The sequence below is a fragment of the Corvus kubaryi genome, unplaced genomic scaffold (genome assembly GCF_017639235.1).
Source record: "Corvus kubaryi isolate FWS band 111438036 unplaced genomic scaffold, C.kubaryi_AGA036_p1.0 37232, whole genome shotgun sequence".
Lineage (NCBI taxonomy): Eukaryota > Metazoa > Chordata > Aves > Passeriformes > Corvidae > Corvus > Corvus kubaryi.
The window spans coordinates 3576467-3602961 of NW_024581066.1; the positions used below are offsets into that span (position 1 = coordinate 3576467).

The window sequence follows — 26495 nt, forward strand, 5'->3', positions numbered from 1 at the left end:
GGAATAGAAAACAATGAGGAAACAAAAAATTAATACATATCCTGATCTGAACCACCCTTCAGTATTTTTCACTCAGATTCTAAATGCAAGTCCTTACAGCTTTCTAAGTATTACAAAGAGTGATCTATAAAACAGCCTTACCTTTGAAATCCTATTACAAAATGTCATCTGCCAAGATGAAGGAAATTATATATCAGACTAAATACAGACACCTTTAGGAGAAAACTGCAAGCAAATATTGAAGATAGTAGTTGCCACTGCTCCGTAATTTTTTAAACAGAATAAGCATAGTATACATATAGCAAAAAAGGCAACTTTTCCCAAGTGAGTTTTGGGAAAATGAGGGGATGGGTAGGTTGTGAACTGCAATCTCTTCAAGGACTGAAGAGATTTCATAACTGGCAAGACTAAAAGGAAAGGAGCAGAAAAACTAACAGGATTATCTGTGAAAAGGGAGCTCTCACTCTCCAAAGGTCTAGAGCTATAAAAGACAATTGAGCAACTGGTTCTACAAGGCAAGCAAGGAAGCAATAATTGGTAGCTGCTACCCAGCTGTACTGAGACTATTATTGAAACAACCAGTCTAGGAGAGACTAGGAGGGAAACTATGTAATATTGAGGAAACCATCAGCTTAACCAACGGGAGATTCAGGGAGATCCTTTACTACAGGATGGATCTGAGGGAGCTGGGTTTGCTTAGTCTCTAGAAGAGGAGGCTCAGGCGGGATCTCATCGCTCTCTACAACTCCCTGAAAAGAGGCTGTACTGAGGTGGGGGCCAATTTCTTCTACAGTGCCTGCAGTGAGAGGACCAGAGGAAATGGCCTTCAGCTGAGATAGGGGAGATTCAGATTACATACTAGAAAAATATTTTTCACTGTTAGGGTGGTGAGGCATTGGAATAGATTGCCCAGGACTACAGTGGAGTCACCGTCCCTGGAGGTGTGCAAGAGGCATCTGGATCTGGCTGGATGGTTTGATTGGATGATCTTGAAGGTATCTTCCAACCTTGGGGATTTCTATTCTATTCTACTCTATTCTATTGTATTCAGAGATGACCATCAGAAATGCAACATTCACTTTGTGACATTAGCAGAATTGATTACACTTTCTAGGACTTTTTGGGGTTTTTTAAGTCTTTTTTCTCAAGTTACACACACAAGTAGTCAGAATCTTAACATTTTAGCTGCTAACCTGGACAAGAAAAATCATAGGTGTCTGTGCTATTCAGATGTGTAAAACTGCCTTTGTATATTAATATGTTATCATCTGCAATGATAGGGAATCTCAGAAAGTATTTTGCACAATCTTCAAATTTTTAGTAATGCTCTTTTCTTTCTGCTTAAAAAATACAGTTTTAAGAACGAAACCTGTAAAAGAAAATATTCTGGAATTCACAAAGCACTTCCTGGAAAAAATGTCTGTAAACCTGAAGCAATATATTCATTTGCAGCAGGTATAAGAAACAGCCAAATTATCATATTTACACAACACCCCAAAATATTTTTAATGTTAGCTTTATATTTGGGACTGTGCAATGGTATGTGTAATAAAAGAAGTTGAATTTAGTGCTTTCAAATACTTAACAGAATTTCTTTTTTTCCTTCCTCTTTCTTTTCATATTCCTACTTTTTATTTCCCACTTACATTTCAGGGTTTTTTTCTTTTGCTTTGTCACTGAAGTAGACTTTTCATTTTTTACTTAAAGACAAGATTTCAATAAATACATATAATGATCCACCTAGTATTGAATATGAAGACCTTTGTCTTTCAATGTTTTCATAACCAGTCTTACGAAAAAAATCAGAATTGCTCTTTCAAAATAAAAATATAAAACAGCATTGTGTATAAATCCCCATCTCTCATAATAAATCATTTAACTACCTGCTTTAAAGGAATTTAAGTGAAAAAAGGGCCAAACTAATCTTACTTAAATATATTGCTGTGAGTGGTCTAAAGAGTTCTGTAAGCTCCCCATGACATACTGTGCACATGTACTGCTAGAGCTTTGCAAAGCATGCCTTATATGCAGCACTTGCATGTATTTCAAGACAAAACTCATCAAAATTCTAGAACAAACTTCTAGGAACTTAACTGCTAATACTCCTGATTAAGCATCACACGTTACAATGCATGTCATCTACACACACTGATTACACTGGTATTTCTCACGTCAGCCTGCTTAACCTGAAAATGACACTGTTTCTTAAATCCAAGGAATGTTTAATCTGACATTTTCTTGTGCAATGCTGGAATTAAAATTCATGCCAATTGGAAAGAATTACTTCAGATTCCTAAAGTCTTCTTAAAAACCTTTTTCTGTCTTTTCTTAGATTTCTGGTAAAGGCATTAATGACATAAAATTCTACAACTAGTACAAAGATCAGCAGAGAATGCAGTTTTTGCTTTCCCAGGAAATGAGAGTGTAACATATGGCAATAATAATAATTACACACCCCATAAACCTGCCAATAACATGGACATTTAACAGCTGCAGCAGAAAGTCACACCAGAGATGTACACACAACTGTTCATTTTAATAGAGACTAGTAGACCTATGGATCATTAAACTGGAGCATTACAGATATCTGCAAAATGTAGAAAGGACTTTTCTTTTCAAAGTTTTCCAGACTATTCTGCTCTGTTTGTAAATAATTTTCATTAGTGAGTTTGTGTTGTAATAGAAATACAGTAACATTGAAATAATCTTATTAACCTGAGACTGTAAAGACTAATTGTCTATAGTTGGCTTAACAGAAACAAATCTCCCGCTTCAATCTCCTCATTAAACCTTGCCCCATCTCTTAGAATTCAAGTCTTCTATTCAGTAAATAATCATGTAATAAATCAATAAAGCATGACAAAAGATTTTTAATAGGATTACTTTGTTAAAATGTTATTAGACTTTATTGATTTAAGTTTAGAATTCACCTGTAATGTACTTACTTTTAGACAGTTTATATTAAAAAGCATGTCCTAGATCAGTTTTAAACACTTAGTACAATTTAACCCATGAAAGAATAATTAACTGCACCAATCTTGAATATTTTTTATTAAAGCTAGCTTATATTTTAAAAATATTCAAGCATGACAATCTTGTGAAGCTTCCAATTTTCTTCCATACAAGTGTGTCTTCATAGTGATTTCCTACTATTATATTAATCTACATTATAAAACCTAAGTGCTTGAAGAAAATACATAATAATTTGTTGAAAAGAAGTTCATCTTTTCATAGAACGCAATTGTAGGCAAAAGCAGCCCAAAAACCTTATGATTTTATAATTGCATGAAAACATTCAGAATGTCTTTTGCACACTTCTACACAGACACAGTGTTCTGAGACTCTGGAAGTGTCCATAGAAGCAAATGCCAACTCTTATATGGATTCTCCCCTCAGACACTCTGCCAACACTACTAAAAAATATCTGCAACAGTCAAAAACCAGACTAGTAGAACATACAATTAGTGTCTACTCAGAGATTAAGTGATCACAATAAATAAATCATTTGTCTATACAAGGAATTGTAATTCTACATCCTCACAAATTAAAGTTTTGCAAAAATGTCAGGTTTTGGCTTTTTCTCGTGTCTTCCTTTCACCTAAGCTATTCTTTAGTATTTTGTTTCAAACTGAATTCCATTCCTGCAGCTTTATAAGTTTTTCAGTTTGAGGAAATAAAACCTATTCCTACACTCTAGTTAGATCAATACTATTAATGAGATACATTCATAGCTAAACAAAAGCAACAACATAAGTAAAAGGAATTTGTAATATTTTTGAAAAAAAGAAAGGAAGAAATGTATTTGCCAAGAAGGCTTTGGGCCCAAATTTAGTTTTTTTACGGTGTATATATATGGAAAACAAACAAAAAAATTTAAATACCTCAGAAAATATGAATACATTTTCTCTATTCATCATTTACCTTATGATGACTTATAAGCAAATCATGTCAAAAATTACTGAAGTTCAGTCTAGAACAAATTTATTTTTGTCTACTGCTGAAACAGATGGCATCTCCATGATTAGTTTGAGTACAAATTGGAATCTTATTTTTCTTGGAACTCAGGAACTAAGATAGAAGCACTGGTCACTTGCTGAAAAATCTCTTGATAAAATAAATACATGAGCATGTAAACCATTTGATGCAATTTGATGCTTCTGAAAAAGCAATTTAAAATTATAAAAAATAAGAATAGGCATACTACTAAATACCAGCTGGCATCTTGTGTCACACCTTGCTAATGGCATGGCATCGCATCAAAAACACAGATAGGATATTACTTTTCAATAATCCTATATTTAATGAGGGAAAACGAATTTAAATGTTTTCATCTGGTTTCTTTATACTAGTCCAAATCTTAATGGATTTACCCTACTGTCTGAATGATGACAACTTTAGAATAATATGAAAAAGGTCATTAAAAAGGCTATGGCAAAAAGTTAATTCCAAAGACCTTGCTTTCACCACACTGAAGTGTTCATTTAGTTTGATCTACATGTTTTTAGACTTCCCTCCAGCTCCTGCAAAATATGATTCATGTTAACCAAGGCAAGTACTATGACAGAAAAGAGAAATTCTCACCTCAATTAAAGTACTTTAAAAAACTGCAAACTTAAAACTGTTGGACCTTAAACGTGTGTCTAAAGAGCTAAACAAACATGGTTGAATTCTGGCCTAACTTGAGCAAGTTTTAAGTTACTGTCTTTATTAGAATAGCAGTCACTTTATTTATATGCCTGACGATAGATATAAAAGCCTAATTATAGGCACTGAGATAGAAGTTTTGGCAATACATACTGTGTCTAGACAAGTTAACCAATAAAAAGGTCTGTGTTATGGGGAAATAAACATTACCAGTTTAACTTTAGACTGCTCAAATCTTTACTTCAAGAACTATGATGTGCAATTCCCACTAATACAGCATTTCTGAATTACAGAAGAGAATGTTAGCACAGATAACCTTATATAGCTAAAAGCCAGGCACAAATATAAAACACTACCATTTATTTTCAGAAATTATTTCCATGAAATATTCCTATGCATATAAAATGACAGATATGGATTAAACTGAAAAAGAGGACACACTGGTTCAGGCAATGTTACTTGATATACTTACTGATAGAAAAATGGTATTATATACTAGAAAACTGACACATCACATGTGCAATTGATCTCTGGAAATGCACCGTTTCTCGCAAAATATGTATTTTTAAACTACCCTAAGTTTTAACAGGCTTTCATCTGTGCAAACTGTGAAACTTCCAGACATTAATATCTGTTTAGTTCCCTAATTAAGAATACATGCAGTTCAGTAAAGAGAAAAATAAACCAAACAAAATAAGACAACTGACTTACCCGAAGCCCCTGTCTCAGGCATTTTTGCTTCATGCTTGCTATCTGGCTTACAACCACCTTTTTCATCAGCTTCATCTTCACCCCACCAGGCTGGCTGTCCATACAGAGGTGTCCCACGAGGCATGGCAGAAAGATCTATAAAATCAGCCCAAAGCAGAGGATATGACTTTTCTGTTTAGCTGTGGTATTTAGGTCAAAATAACATGAAGAGAAAGTAATTTGCTTGGATCATTTCTCCTGGAAGCTGAAGTGAAATGGTTGCATGCATTTGCCTAAATACAAAACAAACTTGGAGGCTGGACAACTGATCTGGGTTCTAAATATAAAAGCTTACTAATGACCTGATCAAAACTTCTGGCACAAATGTTTATGCAAAGGCAGCTGGCATCTCTTATTGTTACCCTGATATAACTGTAAATATTATTTCTTCTTTCAGTTTGAAGTCATCAAGAGAGCAGTACATTCCTAAAAGCTGTTTGCTGCTATTTCTGTGAGAAGATTCTCATTCTTACCCACATTGACCTTCCAATGAAATCTGAACTCACTCCATGAAAAACTGATCAAATTTTGCAGTGTTGCCAAGGTTCCAAATTGCTGACAGCTACTACAGAGGGCTGAAAGGTACCTTGTGTGTAAAACATTATTAAGCACAACCAGTTTTAAAGGCTGGTTTTTTTTAAAGGTATTAGTTAAATTACAGTACAATTAGAAGTGCTATACGCACGGTTAAATACATTTAAATGCAAAAATTAAATAAGAAAAAACCCACTGATATAATTAGAATTTCTAACTTGATGATAAATTGGCTGGGTTAGGTTTGATCCGATTTTTTGGAAGAATACTTCACCCTACAGAGATTTAGCTATTCTAGCATCATACAGATGTTCTGAATATACTTTAAAGAGTCTTTATACAAAAAAAATCATCTGTTAAAATCTGTATTAGGAGCTTGTCTGTTACTTTACCTATTAGGAATATCAACTTTTTTTTCAGTATTTTATACACTTGCATTCCACAGATGATTTCATAGCCATGCCAAAGGTTTCAACACGATTTTAAGACATTAAGTACTTTCTTTTTACACAGCATTGTGCCTTCGTCAATACTACATTGTTTTTAAAAACTTGATGGTTGCACAGAGAATTGGTGGATGCCTCATCTCTGAAGTGTTCCAGGACAGGTTGGATGAGGCTTTGAGCAACCTGGTCTGGTGAAAGCTGTCCCTGGCCATGGCAAGGGGATGCAACATATGTGTTATTTAAGGTCTGTTCCAACCCAAACCATTCCATAATTCTATTCCTGTGCACTGAATTAGCAATAGTGAACAGATATGCATTTATATAGCAACAGTGTGAGAATCAATCCCCAAAAAGCTTCTGAGAGTTGCACTCAAATATAAATCCCTATCCTTAAGTTTGACTCCTATTTTTGGAAGAGTGAAAAGAAAAATAGTAGATGAGGATAAACCCCCCGCCACTGCGCTACTTTATGTATGCTTAACAGGATGCTGGATTAGACAATAAACCAAACAGGTTAATCAGGTATAGCACAGAATCCCATATGTGGGGAAGGGAAGTGAGTCTTCTGGAAGAACACCTGAAACCTAAACAAAATTGTACAGCCTTGACCTAAGAAAATCTGACCTAGACAGTCCCATATTAAGGAAACAACAATACCTGATCCCTTTCTCATTCTTGTGGTTATATCCACTACACTTCAGCAAGCCTCATGCTTAAGTTCATCAGAGAATGGTTTGGGTTGGAAGGGTCTTTTGCCAGACCAGTTTGCTCAAGGCCTTGACAAACACTTCCAGGTATGGGAAACCCACAAACTCTTTGAACAACTGTTCAAGTAGCTCACTACTCTCACAGTAAAAAATTTCTTCCTAGCATCGAATCAAAATCTCTCCTCTCTAAGTTTGAAACCATTCCACCGAGTTTTTTATCACTATCTGCCTGTGTAAATATGCTCTTCCTCTTTTTTTACAAGCTCCCTTTAGGTACTGAAAGGCTGCTGTGAGGTCTCCCTGGAGCCTTTTCTTCTCTAGGCTGAACAACTCTATCTCACAGCCTGTCTGCTCCAGCCCTCTGCTCATCTTTTTGGCCCTCCTCTGGCCTCACTCCAACAGTCCAAATCTTTCCCATACTGGGGGCCCAGAGCTGGATGCAATACAACCCAGATGAAGTTACTCACAGCAAAGCCACCACGACACATTAAATAACTATGAAAGATGATGCAGAAACAAGGCTGAAACTACAGTACCTAAAAATCTTTAAACCACAATAGAACACTTAGGATATATCCTGACACATCTAACAATGAATGCTAGGAGCTATAGAACAAACAAAAAAAACTCCCATCCATTTAAAAAGGAAAAAAACCCAAACCAACCAAAGAAAAAAAAGTGCACTTGGTAATGGTGATGGTAAAAAGTACAAACTGCTTCTGAACAAACACTTTCAGTTAAACTGCAAAAAATAGCGTTTTCCTGCCACAAATACTAAAAATTTGTTTGTGATTTGGGGAAAGAGACATGCAAAAATCTTATAAATGCTGATTAAATCTCTCTTAAAAAATTTTCTTAAAACTTGAATGTTACTGTAAAAAAGGTAGAAATTAACTTCCAAAAATTATTATTTACAGCTAAAGTATGGTTAAAAGTTCACATATGTGAAATTTTTACTATTCCAGAATTTCACAAGCATCCTACCAAAGCAAATTAACATCCTTTCCAAGTTTTTGTGCTTCTGCAACAAAAAAAATGAACCTTACCCACTGATTTTTCTTCAGATTTCAGGGCTTCTGTAGTTTTGTGGTGCACTTCAGCTGTGGAGTCTGTTACCTTGGACTCTGAACTTTTGGAGCTGCTTTGTTTCGATCCTTCTGCCTCTGAAGATTTTTGGGATAACTGGAGTTGGCTTGTGAATTTTTCATGCTATATGACATTAAATAGAGAAAAAAAACACAAACCCTCAAAGAATGGGAAAAAAAATCCCTATGTTATAATAACTACACAATGGCAGAAAAACATGCAGGAACTGCACACTGTTACCTTAAGTGCTTCTTCAGGGACTCTCATCTCTCCCCTGACCACAGTAAAAAGATTAGTATGTAGGAAATGATAAGGAAAATACTAAAAAAATTCTGAATTCACAAGAGGATTTTACAGAAAAGCAACAATTGTGCAGCCTATTATGCCACTAGAATGGTGATGCCTTTAGGATACCATACACTATCATACTCATCAAAGCAAATGAAGCTATTTACTATTTGTAAACAGAAGACTGAGTGGATACCTTAGTGTCATAACAATACAAGTCATTTTTTTTCCATTCAGTAGATTACTGAATAATTAATTGTAATCTTATCTTCTCTACTGGTATACAATTGCATGTGATACAAATATTCATGTATTTGCCTCAAAGAAAAGTAGTACTTTTTAGCAACACAGAAGATACACATTATGGTCTAAATTGTAATTGAAAGTTGAGGTTTCTTGCAGCGAGAGAAAATGAAATGCACTTTATCAATAGTTCAGACCAAGGAAGAATATTCTAAACCCTGAGATTTTCTCTAATACAGGCATTTTTGTAGTAATGAGAACCCTTCACTTAACACAACCATACTTCAAACAAGAAAAGTGTGTCCCGACACTGTGCGTTTTTATGGCAAGGATATCATATCCAAATCTCAATTTATCTTCTAACTTCAGAGTGATGTATGTCTGTTCTGGAATCCTCACATCATTCACGAATGTCTACAAAAAGAAATGAGGACAGAAAGAAATACTGTTAAATTCCCAAACAATAAAATTAGATCACTTAATTTCATAAGAAAGTTTTCAGCACCACAAATTTTCTACTGGTGATTCACAAGGAAACCGTAAGCTCAAACTGCCAGATACTTAATAAACTAAGTCAAAAGAAAAGTGAAACACCAGTGCTAACCAAGTTGCACACTGGCCTTGAAAAATTCCTTGCACGTTTAATCTTGTTAGCAAGATTCACAGAAGTGTTGATTCATGTTCCCTTGAATTAGCACCTCCACTTACTATTTTTCTTGTAATTTGCTTTTTCAAACCCAATTAACTGCCAGAATTGATTTATCATCATATTTGTACAGCATTTAGCATTAGATATGAGAGTTCTGAGCCAGCTTATTTCTAATCATTGTCAAAGGACTTAAAGAAAACATGGACCAAGTCAGTGCATCTGAGTAACACCAAAAATCAGCGATAAGAATTCAGTATATTGCAACCCTACAGGATCATTCTACTTCTAACTTAAAAATTCTACAACATGTACATGTTTCTAAACAAAGAAACGGTTGAAATATGCAATTTTATAAGCACTTTGAAGTTGGAAAAACTTGAATAATTAAATAGGCCAAGAATCTGAATCTTTAAATGGTTCTATCACTCATATGAGTCTAGTATTAAATGAACTGTGGTTAGAGAGAAACAATCTCCTTCCCCAAAACAGTAAGAGGATCTTCCATTTAATTTTCTTTTTCTAAAGGAAAACAATGTTTATTTCATTATTTAAAAAATTATTTACCTACTTCACAGAAAATATCTTCCACGGGAAATAAGAATAAAAGGTGCAACTATTTAATGGTTTGTAAGCATGAAACTTTCAGTAATGTTTCAGCCATATTTATTTCACTTTAACATTTTGAGAGTCCAGGGTAAGAACCCATGTGAAGACTATCCTCAAGGCAATCTAAATTTTAGTAAACCAACAAAACTTAGGCCACCTTGCAGGCATGTATGTATATATGAATGTATGCATTTTTCCTCCCAGGTTGGATTTCTGAAATTCATGTGCATGCAGCATACCCAACGCAGAGAACTCCAAAGGCTGTGTGTGCAGCCTACCAATGTCCTCATGCTCATGACTGAACTGATGGCAAACAACAACCAAGTCTTAGTTACTTTGCCACTGGAGCTTTACAATCTCATCACATGCTTTGGGATGCAAGACAAAGCTAGCTTGAAAAAGCTAGTTACCGTGTAAATAAGGAATTCTTCTCCCCTTTAAATCATTCCATTCACATGATTTCTAAAGTTTATTCCTCAAATAGTGAGAGTCAACTGTCTTTAAGCCTTCATAAAGTTTGCTAAGCTTTTCACAATCCAGTCCTGAAACATCAGTGTGAAAGGACTTTGATATCCTATAAATATTCCTGAGAAGAATGTTATTCAAGAGAGTCACGCGTGTTTAATACTTCTTCTGGTATGTTTTTGAGTTCACAAGTCAAAGGAGAAAGTACAGTTGAATTCTACTGATATTAGAGAAATATTCATTACATACTAGGAACTGCACACATTTTCTTCAGGAAAGAAAAATTCCTTCATCTTTTTTGTATGGCAAAAAGAATAAAACCCAGGACTGTCCAGAATGAGTCACAATAGACTATCAGAAATAAAATTTTACTTCATGTAAAACTGACTCAAATTTACTTTTGCTTTATTTTCAAATCTAGATGTCCAGGATAAAGACTTCTAGATTTGGAAGTCCAGGAAAAAGACTCCTGTAACCTTTTCACTGAACTGAGTGTGAATCAACCATACATATAAGAATATTCAGGCATTAGGGAATCAGGTGCAATTACAGTTCAGCTTGTGAAATCATAAGACTCATAACACTCAAAACAAAAGTACTGGTATTAGCCATCTGCCCTTAAACTCTGAACTATCTTGAGTGGTTAAAGTGCATCACACCAGGAATGGAGTAGTCCTGTATACTAAGAAAAGTATGCATCTGTTCTCAAAAGAGATGGGACCAACTGGAGAGATGCAAAATAAATCTTTTGATGAAGTATGCAAAATAAGAAAGGGTAGAAGCTGCTGAAGCACTGGAAGAGGCACTTAGCTACTAGGGACATGGTGTTCTCAGTGAAAACAGCAGCTAGACTAGAAGAATTATTACCTAGTTCACCATATGGTACTGAGGCATTGTTCTGCCACACAATTAAGTATAGTGTTACAAAAATAACGTGTTTTCTCCTTTAACCGGAAACCAGGTGGGCAGAGGTATGAAAGAAAAGCACAATGGGAAAGTGATAGTAAGGAAAACATTATGAAGACAAAGAGCAAGGACTGAACTCCTCTGAGTTGATATTCCTTGTCCCAAAACCATGGGAAGAAAGAGTTCCTTTGATGTCTCTGAGTAAACAGCTCTAAAGCAACAGAAGCTTCACCTCAAACTTGAGAATGAATTAGATCAAGTGAAGCAAATCACTGAAAGCTCTTTATGAGAGGCAAAAAAAGGAGTTGAAAGAAGGCCTTTTAACATATATTTCTATTAAATTCCAGTTTTGTGACATGGCAATGAAAATCTGATGATATGCCTACTGACTACAGGAGTTAAAGAATTAGGGAATAAAATAAAATAGTCAGCAAAAAAATTCTATGTGCTGAACTTATTCTTCATCACTGGCTTGAAACAGCGCACCGACTTTGAAAATACAGAAGTATATTAAATATTTAAGGACCAAAGTCCTTGTATGTCTACAACTGTTCAAAGGATATAGCCCTTCAGTGGTTTCACGTAGAGTTGAGACTCTGACTCCTTGGAAGGCTGAGTTAGTTACCTTAAAACACAGAAAAGCTAATAGAGATAGTGACAGAGTTTTTTGAAATGCACTACAAGATCAAAAGGCAGTAACTTGAGAGTTCTTCTTCATCTTCAATTTATTGAAGCATTTGACAAAACCATTCACTATCAGTAGCTTTCTAAGTATTATTCAAATAAGCAGTCACAGATGAACTCATGATTTTATTCTGTACATATTCATGACAGAGCCAAACATTTAAAGTTATAAAATAACAACCGTAACTAGTGCAAATACACAGTTCATAAAGAAGTATTGAAAGGGCTACAAAATTATGACAAAGTTACTACATTTTAAATAATTTGCTATAATATTAAGAACTTTTATAATAAGTGATGCTTAGCTAGACTACTGAATATGCAATTCCTAGAAAAGCCTTAAAACATAAAATGTCATATGAATCTTTACTTTTCTCATAACTTTGGATTTTTCCTGTGTTTGCAATTACTTGACACAAATTATTCATAGAGATTTTAATAAAAATGATTCTGAAAAACTAAATTAGTTAAACGGATTTTCATACAACATGGTTATTGCATACTTAATTTTTTTCCACATATGAAGTACAGTTCAACATTCTTTCCTCTATTGTAGCAGGAGAAAAAGGAATAGCACATGAAATAAAATCTATACCATAATCGTACATTTTAGAGAGTGAAATACGTTGGTGTTTTTACACAGTATATACAAGACTCTCTTTTTTTTTTTACAATTCTGAAATACAGAAGTATAACATATTCCTTTTTAATGTTCTGAGCTTTTCCTACTGCCAAGGTCCCTTATTACTGGAATTAACTGCAGTCCTTTAAAAAACATGCAGTGGAAAACCCCTGCAAAGACTACGCTCTCCTTTTGAATGTTCCCCCATTTCCAGTCTTGCATTAAAAAGGTATTAATGTACAATTAATAATTGCTCAAAGAAATCCCAAAACGAAGATACAGAACACTATGAGGAGCTATCCATTTCTGATGTTAACTTACCCCATTCAAGCTGCCCAAATCCTTCACCAGGTGTTCATCTGTAGAGGCATCATAGTTGAGTACAGCATGTTGCTTGTCCACACTCCGTGACTAAAATACATTAAAGAAAATAAAACAGGTATTTGAAAACCACATGAAGTGGTTATGGCTGTTTCCTAGAGCAGTGTGATTATTTTCTTTCTACATAGCACATTTATTCAAATTATATAAAAAAGTTAGTCCCACATATGAAAAAGACAATCTCTAACACAAATCAGGCACCCATAGCAGAATCCTAAAATTAAATCACAATAATTATTTTCTTAATGTTTCCCTAAATATGATGATGTCAGATCCAGGTATATCTCATCCAAAGGTTTTCTTTTTTTCAGTCCACTCTAGTATCAGTGATGTTTAATCTAATATCATCAACTTCACTTTATTTCTTACTCTCTCCCCTTAATTACATGCATCTTTCAAATCAGGACTACGATTCGGGGTGCTGCTGCTCTCTCTGAAACACACCATTTCCTGTCACGCATCTGGGATAATTACCATAGTATACAAGCATTCAAATTGTTTCTCCTTGATGTCAATTTCCTGAACCAATTAGCTATAGCCTCATCACTAAATGTCTGAGCAGTTCCTGAATTACTATTCCCATCAGTTCTGACTTTCTCAGTCCTTCCTTAAGCACTTCAGTATCTATTTATTTATTTAACGAATTCTTACTTCACATCTGAACATCACCACACAGATGAGGAACAATCCTTGCTACTATTTCATCCAAGAACAGCAGCTCCGTAACAGCCAAGTCCCTCTTTCAGCACTCACTCATGGCCAAGGGTTTGCAGCCTGGGGTGCTGACGGCAAGCAAGGGAGATGGGGCTGGATGTATGGCTCCTACATGGATGCATATGGTCAGCACCTGGACATCTACAAGAGCTCCCAAGTGAATGGAGACCACAGCTCATCTTTTCCACCTGCCCACACTTGATCTCACGTTGGCCAGTAATTCTGCTAGTGCACTGTCACAACATGATTGCATAGCAGCAAATTCCTTCCACCAGCATCCTTCCTAATTTCAGGTTTGCATCTTCTACCCTTGCTACTCAACTCATTTTTAAGGACTGTATTGCACAGAGAATGGTACATTTCTGTCTGAGACTTCTGTGTACCAGCATTTGTGGTCTGCCAGTTCTAGGAGTCCTGCCTTACCGGTGCACTAGCCAGTTCAAGGCATCAAGACATACAATTACTACTCCTAAGGAAATGTTTTCTCTTGCAATCCCATAGTTATCACCTCATTCCTTCTCTATCTCTTGAGACTTGCTGCTATTATTTTCCTTATTTCCAATTTACTTTCTCATTCTTCCTTTCCATGTAATTTTTTGACTGTTTTGCTTTCTCCTCAAAGAAGTAAAATAAGTGTTCTTCTGCGTATACTTACTATTTTATTTTTAGACTTTTTATTTTGCTCTGCATTTTTGGGGGGTATAGTGGGAGGGCAGGATATCAAAGAGGAGTGGAGAATAAGGAAGAGACAGACAAAGGAACAAGTTCCCTGCCACTATAAGCTGCACTAATATACTACACCAGTTAAGTGTTTTTAATGGCAGATGAAGACACAGCAACACGGTTCATTTTCTACTAACTTAGTAACCTTTCAAGTGAAAACAATCTCAATACAATGAAATTCATTGATGTGCATGTTCTGCTGAGCCTACAATATCAACCAGAGATTACATTTTTCCACACTCAAGTGGAACCAATGCACCAAGAATTACCCTATTTTTACCTAAGCTATTGAAAAAAATTCTTAACTTCTTTCAACATTGTTATTCAAATACATACTGTATCAATAATAATTTATTTAATTATCTTTATGGGCTACGTCCTCTTAAAAATAAATTAAAACAGAAAGGACAGAAAAAGATCCCCAAAGCTTCATGATACTGTGTCACATCAACCGAAATACTAAGAATGATTACTCAAGACCGTGGCTTTTACAGAAACACTTGAAATTCTGAAGAACATTACAGTTCTCCTCGGGTTCAGATTACTTGCATATAACTGGACATATTTTTTATTCATTTCAGCTGGTCTTTACAGGTGCAAAGACTGTGCAAGTCTTTCAAATGCCTTTTTTCCTTTGGCTTAGTTACTGCAGCCTTCCACTCAAATTTAAGGGCTTTTAAAATTCCTTTTAATAAGACTGCGGTGCCCTGGCTGGCAGCTGAACACCACACAGCTGCTCACTCAGCCTCCGCTGCCCCAGCGGGATGTGGGATAGAACAGGAAGAGCAAAAGGAAAGAACTCATGGGTAAAGTGTCAGCAGCAAAGGAAAGAGGAAGAAGGAAGAAGAAGTAAAACAAACCAAGCAATGAGAAGGCAATCACCACCTCCCACAAGCGGCCCAGTGCCCAGACCATCTCTGAGCAATGGGTATCCTCCCCAAAGACCCCCTGCTCAGTTTTCATTGCCAAACACAACACATTATATGTCACAGGGTCAGTTTGGATCAGCTGTCCTGGCTGTGCTCCCTCTCTACCTCTTGTGCACCCCCCCAGTCAAGGGTGTGTAGGAAGAGCAAAGTGAGAGAATGCCTTGAAACAGCACCAGCTGAAATAGTGGTGTGTTATCAACAGTGTTTTGGTCACAAATCCAAAACATAGTACTGTAATGGCTTCTATTAAAAAATCCCCACCAACCAGCCAGATCCAGTACAAAGATTTATATATGACTGCAGAAATAAGAATCACAGAATAACTGCAGTAAGAGCCATATGAATATAAAGAGGAAAACTCCATCCTCAGTTTAAAAAAAATTTGTAAATGGTATTATTTTAGATAGCTACTCTTCAATTCAATCCAGACTACTAAGAAAATATTCAGAATACAGAAAATAAATGCATTCTTCTTTGCAAATAATTCTGATATTGTGAATAATGTATTTTATTTTCTTGGAGATGATTTCTCCATCAACATTCAAAAAAAGATTTCTAACCATAAAGGTGAAAGAAGGGGAAAATTTAGTATTTATCCACAAGCAGGCTGATGCTAGCTAAACAGGAAGACTTCACCTTATTTATTAAAAAAAGGCAAATCTGTATTCCCAGATGTGAACAAAGTCTCTTAGAACAACAGTGTTAGGTACAGATCTGAGGTCTATCAAGCATGAAACAGAGTTGAAACTCTTTTCATTAAAGCCTTTATAACATGTTTTCTGTCAAGCAATTATGAATAAAAGCATTAAATTCTGCTTTCTTCATCATGCATTGTCCACATGCTTTGCAATAAGAGAACAACCAAGTTGTCAAGAGTGGAAAGGAAGGTCCTGCACAAAGAGCTATACATACAGAACAAGAACACATTATTAGCTTTTCTTTGGGTGGGTTCCTCCCCCTGAAGCACTGTGTGGTATTACAGTCATGCTGGCATGTAGACCTAACATACCAGCAGGCTAAAAAGAATATTCGTGGAAGTCACCAGGCCCCTTGATTTTTTTTCACTAACTCTGAAGTAAATACACAACAAATAATGTTTGTAAATAACTCAAAGCTATTCACAGTATTAATCAAAGAGGCAGCTACCTTTGAAGGTGAAGTTCAGTAACACAAAAGAATAAATGCTTCACTCTAAGGACTGATCTACCATGAATGGCACAGCAGAGAAAGAAGAAACTCCTTTATTCACAGACAATAGCCCTCTAAAACAAGTTACTAGTAAAATAAAAGCATTTCTGGATTATAACCTACTGGGCTGGAACCAGTCAGGTGGGGCATTTTGGTTGCCTTTCTTTTGTTGTTTTGGATGTTGGTGGGTTTATCGGTGTGTTTCTTGTTTGTTTGGGTTTTTTTTAATACTTCCCACATAAATTACCAAGACATCATCCTATCTGCTGCTAAAGAGAAATTAAGAGTATTTTCAACTGCTTTCTAACATCACCAGTAAAACATCTGAATGCCTTCTGAGGCTAAGAGCCAAATGCAGTTTACTAGAGATGCTACATTCTGAGTATTACACGTAGGATTACATCTCTTGGCACTTCATTTGCAAGTAAGATTCTAATTTGGCCAATAATGGCTGCATACACAACTTTTGGGAACAAAAAAATAAAAAAAAATACTTTATTGAATGGTAGGAAGGGTAGAGAATATTAGTTTTGAAGTTCAATCTTCTTAAGAGCTCTATGGTAAACAAAGACAAAAATTTAAGAAGAAACTCCCAAAATACTACCATTAGTCATTCAAAAAAATATATTTTAGCAAAAGGCAGCTCAGAGGACTACAGCTTTGACAGGGCAAAGTGCGTGCAATGTGGCTACATAACAACACAGCTACACACATCTAAGAGTTCCACAGAGTGATCCTCAAAGTTGAGGAAGTTACTGAAGGATCAAGCTATTTTGACTTGTGTATTTTCAATTCTATTGAAACTGAGTCATTCAACTTCCTTAGAGATAAGAGAAATACTCTTCTCTACTAATTTCATTTTCCCTTGTACAACACAATCAGGGCATAGGGACAGAGTTACATCAAGTCATGTGACTAAATTAGATTACAAGTTGCTGAAAAAAGAAGGCTCCTTTCAAAAGCAGCCAGCTCTCTTAGCGTTATCACATTTTATGGAAAACAGTCTGCTTACTTTACTGGTCATATTGCAAAATTTATTCCATCTTCTATTCTTGCATTCTGTATGTGACTTATACAAAGAAAATGTGATTCTCTGTACTTAAGCAGTAACTTCAGCTTAAGTTATGATTGATAGCAATACATTTAAACTAAGTTTTTCTTCTATGGACACAAAAGATTCTTTGAAAAAACTGTTCCCCCAACATCCGGGGAATTTATTTTTCAAAAGGAATGCATGAAGCTGGTGCATTAAGTTCACGATCTGAGCAGTTGCACATGGAAGGCTGATACAATTACCTGTAACATCAGCTCACAGTCATCTCTTCCAACAAAAATCATTTCTCGTGGCAGCCTATGTCGGGTGCCTCCACTGCTCACCAAAAACCAGGATGTTAAGCTCATTTTCTGCTTAGCTGATAAATCCTTGGCAAAGCTACGTCATCCTGCAGTGAGAAAGAAACAGAGACAGAGAAATTCATTTTAGTTATTTTTAGCTACAGTTTCTGCTCAGCAAACACTGTGAGCAGAATACAAAAAGCCTCTGAAAAGACAGCATTCTCAATACCATGTACTGAATCCAGCAATCACAGGAAGAGACAGCCTTCAGATTTACATATTCTCAGGCTCTGCTTCATGCAACTAGGCAAATTTAATTGGTAACCTTCTGCAAGAGGAACAAGCAGCTAGCTAATGCCAAAGTTGTATGTCAAGTTGTCAGAAAGCTTTCAGCATTTGACCGCTTATTATTAAGATAATTGCTACAATAATGCTTCACTATCACAACCAATAAACAATGCGACAAACATTCACAAAGTACAGCAAGTAACTTGCAAGTGTGTCATTACATTTTCCTGTGAAAAAGAACTACCTCATCTGATTTAAAGCTCAAGTCCTCTGTACAGCACCAAATCGAAGGAGCTTTAAATTGGTGGAATTTTTGCTTCTATTTCATCTCAGATTTTCATGATAAAATGTGTATATTGGAAATTTAACAGTGTGTATTTAGTATTGTAAACAAAGCAGAGCAAAATGAACAAATTAGAAGTTATCTGTAAGTATTAAATCCAAAAGAAGTATTCCTACAAAACTTTACCTTTATTTATCAATAAAAAGTCCAACATACTCCATAAAACAGAAGAAAAAACCCACAGCTATTTAAAATGTCATAAAATTGGATAGCATCTTTTATGGAAAACTTCTTCACATAACATGATGCACTTGAAACCGGACAAAAATATGATTAAAGCTCTCTTCAGAGTAATTCAATGGCTAACAGTTGAAAAAACCTTTAGGAGTATTCCAAATCTCTTTTAAAGGAAATGCAAACCAAAGCAATTATTTCATTCATTCATAACCACACTGCATTCATTAAAAGAGAAGCTAAAGAAAATCGAAAGCAACCAGCCTGCTTTTCTCTCAATACCAAATAGCTGGCATTTCTCTTCTCTTCTATTTATATGTCAATTAGTGAATTTCTGCAAGGTTAGCAAATGTACTGTAAGTAGACATAAGCCTGAAGTGGACTTGAGCGTACTCTTGAATAGTACCAAGAATTCAATGAGGTCCTCAAAACGAAGGCTAACATGGAAACACTGAATAAAATGACAATGCCAGTACTATGCCATCAGACAAACTACAATCAAGGAGACACCATAAATTACTAAAACATGTAAAGATAACTAAGTTTAAGTCAAAACTGCATGTGACATGACAAAGCAGATATTTAAAAAACAGTTAAGTCAAAAGCATCCCATGTCAGGTGTTAAAATGTACCAGCAGAGCTGCCAATCCAGTTTAAAAAAATTAATGCAGTCCACACGGAAGAATTTAGAATGACTTAATTTGCTGAAGAGTTACTCAATAAAAAAGTAAATATGTATTGCAACAGTACTCTCTTCTACAGTAATACTTACAATAGAATTATTTTCCCACAGCTGTATCACAACACATTCAAGTGAAATGTATGTTATCCACTTAATGTTATCTGACTCAACATAAGTAGTACAGCACCTCTAACATATTTTATTCCTAGAAACTAAAAAGATTAAAAATTACATCTACAATAAGAACATGCTGAAATAAAACTTAAAGTGATGTAGTTACTAAATACGTTTTAATAATTAAAATGGCTTTTTCAGCACCTTTGAAGGAAATTAACATTTTTAATTTTAATTTAATCTAGTTTAAAATTACAAGATAAACTGGGTCAATCAAATGACATTTTTCAGTTTCCTTTAAGAAAGGAAAAGGAAGTATCACAAATGGCCAGCCTATGTTCCAGATTTTAACAAGTAAATTAAACGGATGTTTGACAGCAAGCATGCTGTTCAATATCAAAGCTCCTCATACTGTTTATATTTTACTACCTTTTAAAATCTCCCATCTGTTTATCAGAATTACATTTGCACCATTTGGCCTTCCTGCTCTAATTGGAAATTCATATGAAAATCTCCAAGACGATATAAAAAAAATTAGAAAATTCGAAAAATTTCTTAGTAAAAACTATGTTGTAATTTACACAGGCAGACTGACTCTAAAAGAGGAAAACTATTATTATTTATAAAACAGACAAGTAGGTCAGCAACCAGAGCTAGGGGAAAAAAAAACCAACACCCCAAACTTCCCACAAATGATAAAGCCTGACAACAAACAGATTAAATTAAGCTATCTCAAAAAATTTTAAAAAATGTATTATACAGAGCAATCATTGCCATACAGCTTGGCAGCACATTTGTAGTTAAAAGTCCATCACCAGTTCTATCGAACTTAATAATGTTGTTCTTTTCAAACAGTTGCTGTCTCAACTGCAAGAAACCATCAACCCAGATACATATTTTATTTTAAAGTATTCTTTAGAATAAACCAATGCCTTTGATCAGAGCTATGCTGGAATCTGCATAGCAAAACTGGCTGAAAACAAGATCCAGTAGCAACAGTTGCTTAATATCAGAACAAAAAAGGGCATTAAAAATTGGGTATGGAACTGTGCACTTATTAGTCATACAGACAGTATGTGGACAATTACACTGCACCCCAAAAACTTTATGGAGGCTTATAACGTTTTTAATATACTGCTGTCTTAAGTGCTCTGGCTGTAGTATTCTGAACAATACAAGGATGAAAGATGCTTCACTGCCTAGGAGATACCACATTAAATTATTATATGACAGGTGCAAAATGATCACAAAAAGTGGCTCTTTACACAGAGTAAATTTAGGTCATGGTAATTCTTGCAATGAAATTTTATGGATACTAAAAGGTTACACAGGGTTCAAAAAGCAATTTTTTTCTTTCATGAATGCTTATTATCAATCCTGTTACATGCACTGACCCCACCTATAGCCCAGGAAATGCATGCACTGCGCATTTTGAGGGGCTGGGAGGATGCTCTAGGAGGTTTCACTGTCCTACCCTAAAACCTCTCTTCCTTGCCTAGCCTTTGTTTATGCAGAACAGGATATTGTCCCAGATGGACCTGTCTTACTCCAGTACAGACTACACTTTTCAGATCAAATATTTACCAGAAATATTTCTACCCTAGAAAAAAGAATTTTAAATGCTTTATTGAAGCATTTGGTTTTATCAGTATTTCCTAAAATGGCAGTATTGTGTTGTAGTCTTTAACCAAACTAGCAAACATTTCATAAAGACTTGATCATTCAAAGCTTCATTCCAGATACCTGCAAGTCAGTTGCTGAGACATCTATGGGAGCTGCAAAGTACTTCCTTGTCTGTAGAAGAACCAGCTTTTTATGGTGAAGGACTACAACTTTTAAAAGGCAGTAATCAGCGTGTCAGAATGAACATGTGGGTAATAAGTCATTTAAAACAGATGATGCAGCTACAGGGAAATTGGCTGCATCATCCCTGTAAATATAATCCATTCCTAAGAACTAAGATCCTGTATTATGCAGCCAAAAGATGGGTGTAACCAATTTCAAGTGACTAAAGAGATACTGCCAAGATTAGTTTTGATAGTCATGTTATTGCAAATAAAAATCCTTAATAATCTCAAATTTGAGCATTTTAGAATCTACATTTTTGTATTTGCCTGTAACTGAAAACAGCTCCAACTAAACTATTAGTGAACACTGAGACACAAATCCTACAGAGAAACAAAAAGCTGTTTAAAATTCAAATGAAACATAATTTATGTCTGAAATTCCAACTTTTAAGCACTGCAGTCCTCCACATTAAGACTGAAAATAGTGTAATTTTAATGGTATACAATTATCCTATCATTGTACAACAAATTCTACTTATGACCATTTTAAAACAACGTGAAAAAAAGCCCTGCACCAAGCTGAGACACAGTGCTGACAAAGCCAGAACCCTTTGTTGCCCGTTATTTGGCCTCATAAGTTCCTGTTTCCAGCTGCTAAAATATTTGTTAAAATTAAGTTCACCTTCTCATACAATTGCCTGGTAAATTTGGGGAAATTTCTGAAGAAATAACTCAAATATTTCTAAAACAAGGTTAGAGCAAAACATTCTATGTCACCACCTTTAAAAAAATATTAGCTATAGCTCATATATGCAAATTGGTACTGAAATGTGGCAGGAGGCCTGAGTATCAGTTTGTACCTTGCATTATTGCTCTTGTGCAAATCCATCCAAATGCAGACAAGCAAGAGGCTTTTGAAAACCTTCCTCGTGTATATTCATTCAACAAGGGCCGAGATAAATTCTCTCAACACATCTGTCTACACAGAGGTAGTTGAATAAGTTTGTGGAGCATGCTGTTTTAGTATTATAGTGCCAGCTAGAACCAAAAATAAAGCATTTTTTCCCCAGTACTTTCAACTCATCCAATGTTGAAACAAACAGGGGTAGAAGACACAGAAGAGAACACCACCACACCAGGACAAGACACTTGAACTGAAGCTAGACAGATTCTGGAATCAGGACTCAGGAAAGGGGAACATCAGAAGTAAGCCATGACAAGGGAGAAATCAGAAATGAGAGCAGTAATGGAGCCAGTAATGACTGGAGACGACCTGAAGTTGAAGCTGGTAATGAAATCACAAAGAAATGCAGTCAGCAAACAATACCCACTGGAAAAGCGTCTACCATGACTCCTTTATTGACTATTCAATGTAATAAAAAATACCAGTGCCAGCACTTCTGATTTTGACTGAATTGGAGAAATCTATGCCAAAGAAAGAAAAAACCAAACTGAAGGTAACTTCAACCCTGAGAAGATTATTGTACCCATATAATTGATATTAAAAAGTAATATATAAAAATAATTGATTTAAACCTAGGAAGTTATAAGTGGTAAACAGCACAGTAATATTGTCTGCTTTGTAAAACCCTCTGAAGTGGGGTAGCGTAACACACAAAGTGTTCTGTGGGTGATCATAATTAACCTACTTACATACATGCATTAGAAAACAACCTTTAACTACATCACATATTTTAATCAGGACTCTATCGTACTCAGGTTAAAACAAAGAGCTTAACAATCAGTTAATCAGTATTTTTTTCCTCTCCTCATCAAGTGATTAGCCTGCGCCTTATTTACCGCACATCATGAAAAACCTTTCCTGAATTATTAACTTCCTCCTGACTTCATCTACCATGCTCAACACCACCACATGAGAAATCCATTAACACTTACGGTAAAATCTTCACAAGTAGCTGTAGAGAGGTTTTCATGTAAATGGGGAACCGGAGAGAGCTTTTCTTAACACTGAAATACCTTAGTCTTGAATATTTAAGTTCCAAACTCATCACCATTTCATTCTAAAGTACCTAGTTTCACCCAACATACTGGTGTTCAAATGGTCTCATTTATTTCTGCTACATCTCTGAACACCTAATTCTTTTGCAAATAAGCTTAAAGCCACACATAGGGTGGCTAGAAAATTAAGACCACTTTTCCAAAGTAAAGGGTAGATGGCTCTTCTGCCATCAAAGGGACTATAAAACCAAGAAAATAAGTCATACTCTAGGATAGCTTCTAAATGTCTACTCATGAAACTATCCTTGGTGCTTCCGTAATTCTCTGCTGCCTTCACTGCTCACATTGCTGTCATCCCAGAAGGGGAGACAGAGGGCTGCACAGACAACAGCCTCCTGACTAAAACTACTCTCACCAGTTCCAAGGGCTAGTATACCAAGGCATTTTGTTAACAAAGAGGGTATCTTGTGCAGGAAAAAACTCAACAAAAACAGCAAACCCAAACAACAAAAAAAGAAAAGTTGCAGGGCTGAAGAACCTTCTGTTGAGAGCTGGAATTCAATCGACAGAAGCCATATTTCATGCCACAGTAGTGTGTAATGTTGCTCCTCAAAACCCTTAAATAAATAAATACCCATCTAAATTTAAATGGCTTAGGCTAATGATCAATAAAAATATTTTTTGACATATTTATGGACCTTTTGTACACTCAAGTGTACTTCACAAGGGGAAGTAAGAAAACTACAGTGTTGGCCATAGAGGTTAATCAAAGTATTCCTTCAAAAGGCTGTCAAAATAAAAGGCAAAGGACGCATAAATAAGGTAATTTATGCTTAAACCCATTGAAATTCTTCATCAAAATCGGAAGATTAACTCATACTTAGGAAATATGACCAAACAATCCTAGATTTTCAGCAATTGAACAACAAGCTAGTATTGTTATTTTCAAGTGTATCACTGACTGGAAAATTCACCTAAACACATCCCTCTAGAAACATTCAAATGCTATATACAGCTCTGAGCATGAAACTGTTGCCATTCTCACTGATATAAAGAAATACTGGTATTAGTTAGAAAGTTCATTAAAATTTTACGCAATTACTGGACAAGAGTGGAACTGGACGGCAAGCATGCAAATAGGTAAAGTGGAAGAAAACAGGTAACTCAAGAGAAAGAAAAGGGACTTATCCAGTCAATTAAACTTCCTTGCACAAATGTGGAACAGGAGCACAATTAGGATAACTGCCCTTATCACTAAACCAAAGCATCTCACAAAAATCTCAGTCTTTCTTGGTCTGTTGGCTTCTCACCTAAACTTACTAAGATTTAACTGGCAGGGCAATGGAATGATACCCTTGAGTATTCCGCTTCTGAAGTATTTGATCTGCTCCACCGCAGCTCAAATACCCAAATTTGGCCACAATTTCTTGAAAAACAGATTAAAAAAATCTTACTGAAGCCTTAAACTATGTCTAAAAGATGTCATTTCCAGCATGGACTGAAAGATGTAGCCATGACAAAATTTTACAGTACAAAAGAAATACTGAGAGCAAAGAAACCTTCTTAATCACTACTCTGCAGTACCATTCTCTTTTACCTTCTAAGCCCTCCACACTTTTAGTCTTGTGGTTGATGTTCTTCTACCGAGAGATGGAGGAGGAAAGAAGGCAAAATAAAAATATGTAAATCTCCTTGAATCTTATGTCTGAAAAAATCCCCGGAACTTTTGTTTATAGACAGAGAACATCTGCTAGATCCACTATTTTAAAAAATACTTTTCTAAAAGTTAGTTTAAGCTTAAGAAGAAAAAAAATTAGACATAATTAGCAGATGAGAAACAGCAACAACAAAAAAAAAAAGCAAGAAACTCCCTTTATAAAGCATCAGGACATCAAGCCCAGTCATGCCCCTTACTTCTTTAATTAGTACAATCCTACATAGGCAGATACGCACATTACCTATACTGTCTACCATAAAAGACTAAAACAACAGGAGTTACAGAGTTGTACCAAATCTATCAAGTAACAGCAGTGTATTTCTCAGGTAGCCTGTGACTAGGAGAGAAAGGAGAAGGGGGTGGGGGAGAAGGGGGAGGCGGGGACCAGGAGACAGCCACACCTTCAGCTTTAGGGTGGTGCAACGGGAGGGTACAGGCTGGCCGTCGCACAGGCTAGCACCGCAGACTCCTCAGCAGCATTTGAAGGAAGAAGCGTTTCTTCCTCACATTTTAATTACAAAGAAAGGCCTTCTAGCTGTGAATATTACTAAGCATAAAGAGAGATCTTCCTCCTGCATTCAAGGAGTTCGAGATCTCGCTCTTGCCCTCCAGGTCACCCCATGCGTCTGACGGAGTAAGGCCAAGAAAGCAGCTCAGGAGGCTGTTCCCCTCTGTCAGGCAGCAAATGTGTTCTGTAACATTGCTGCAGCCCTGGGACTGCACAAGCATCCTCTCCCTCTGGTCCAGATCAGAATTAGATCCACGTCTATTTTACCACTGTGACACACAGGAATAGTTGTCAGAACAGCAACCGAAATAGACTTCTTATTCTGCCAGCAGTGCAGCTGCACTCCAAGTTGCTTTGGGGTTTTGATTTTGAGGGACGGTGACTTAAATACCTTATCTTACTCTGTTTTTGATATAATAATGACTAAAAAAAAAAAAAGAACACTGAGATCTTGTCCTTTGCTATTATACCAGTATCAACATAGAAATGCTGCAAAGGAATGTATAAAACATAAGGCTTACCTGATGGCTATCAGTTATTTTAGTGTCACAGTATGCAAAAAGATCCGGTCCAGTGACAATTATCTGCTGCTATTACTTCATGTGGGTACCAGTGATACAGCCAGGAGCAACCAGAGGAGTACCAAGGATTACAGAGCCCTGGGAACAGTGATAAAGCACTCTGGAACACAGGCAGTTTTTATACCAATCTTCCCAGTTAAAGGGGAGAGTTTGAAAGTGCCAGTTGAATCTGGAGAATCAATAAATGGTGCCACACACAGAGGTTCGGCTACTTAGACCATGGGACTCACTTTGAAAAACCTGGTCTGCTCAAGGACTGCTGAGGTTCATCTATCAGAGAAGGGGAAGAGTATCTTTGGACACAGGTTTGCCACGCTGGTGAAGAGGCCTTTGAACTACAGTTGGCAGGAAGGCATCAGAGAGACATGGAGTGACTGGAGCGTGGGAATGGAAAGATACAGGATCTTTAGGAATGACAGGCAAGCCAGAAAGGATGGGGTAT

The 26495-nt window shown here is 36.0% G+C and overlaps 1 protein-coding gene across 9 annotated transcripts in view; it reads right to left on the minus strand.

Moving 5' to 3' along the window:
- Positions 1 to 26495, minus strand: part of CEP170 (centrosomal protein 170) — a 95605-nt gene that overhangs the window by 52995 nt on the left and 16115 nt on the right. For all 9 annotated transcript variants that reach the window (XM_042023000.1, XM_042023005.1, XM_042023004.1 and 6 more), the window contains exons 2-7: positions 17862 to 18007; positions 12952 to 13041; positions 9034 to 9112; positions 8408 to 8466; positions 8128 to 8290; positions 5356 to 5490 (exon numbers count right to left, since the gene is read on the minus strand). In XM_042023000.1, the coding sequence (XP_041878934.1) occupies positions 5356 to 5490; positions 8128 to 8290; positions 8408 to 8466; positions 9034 to 9112; positions 12952 to 13041; positions 17862 to 17966 (631 nt within the window). In that variant the 5' untranslated portion in view covers positions 17967 to 18007. The remainder of the gene's footprint in view (positions 1 to 5355; positions 5491 to 8127; positions 8291 to 8407; positions 8467 to 9033; positions 9113 to 12951; positions 13042 to 17861; positions 18008 to 26495) is intronic.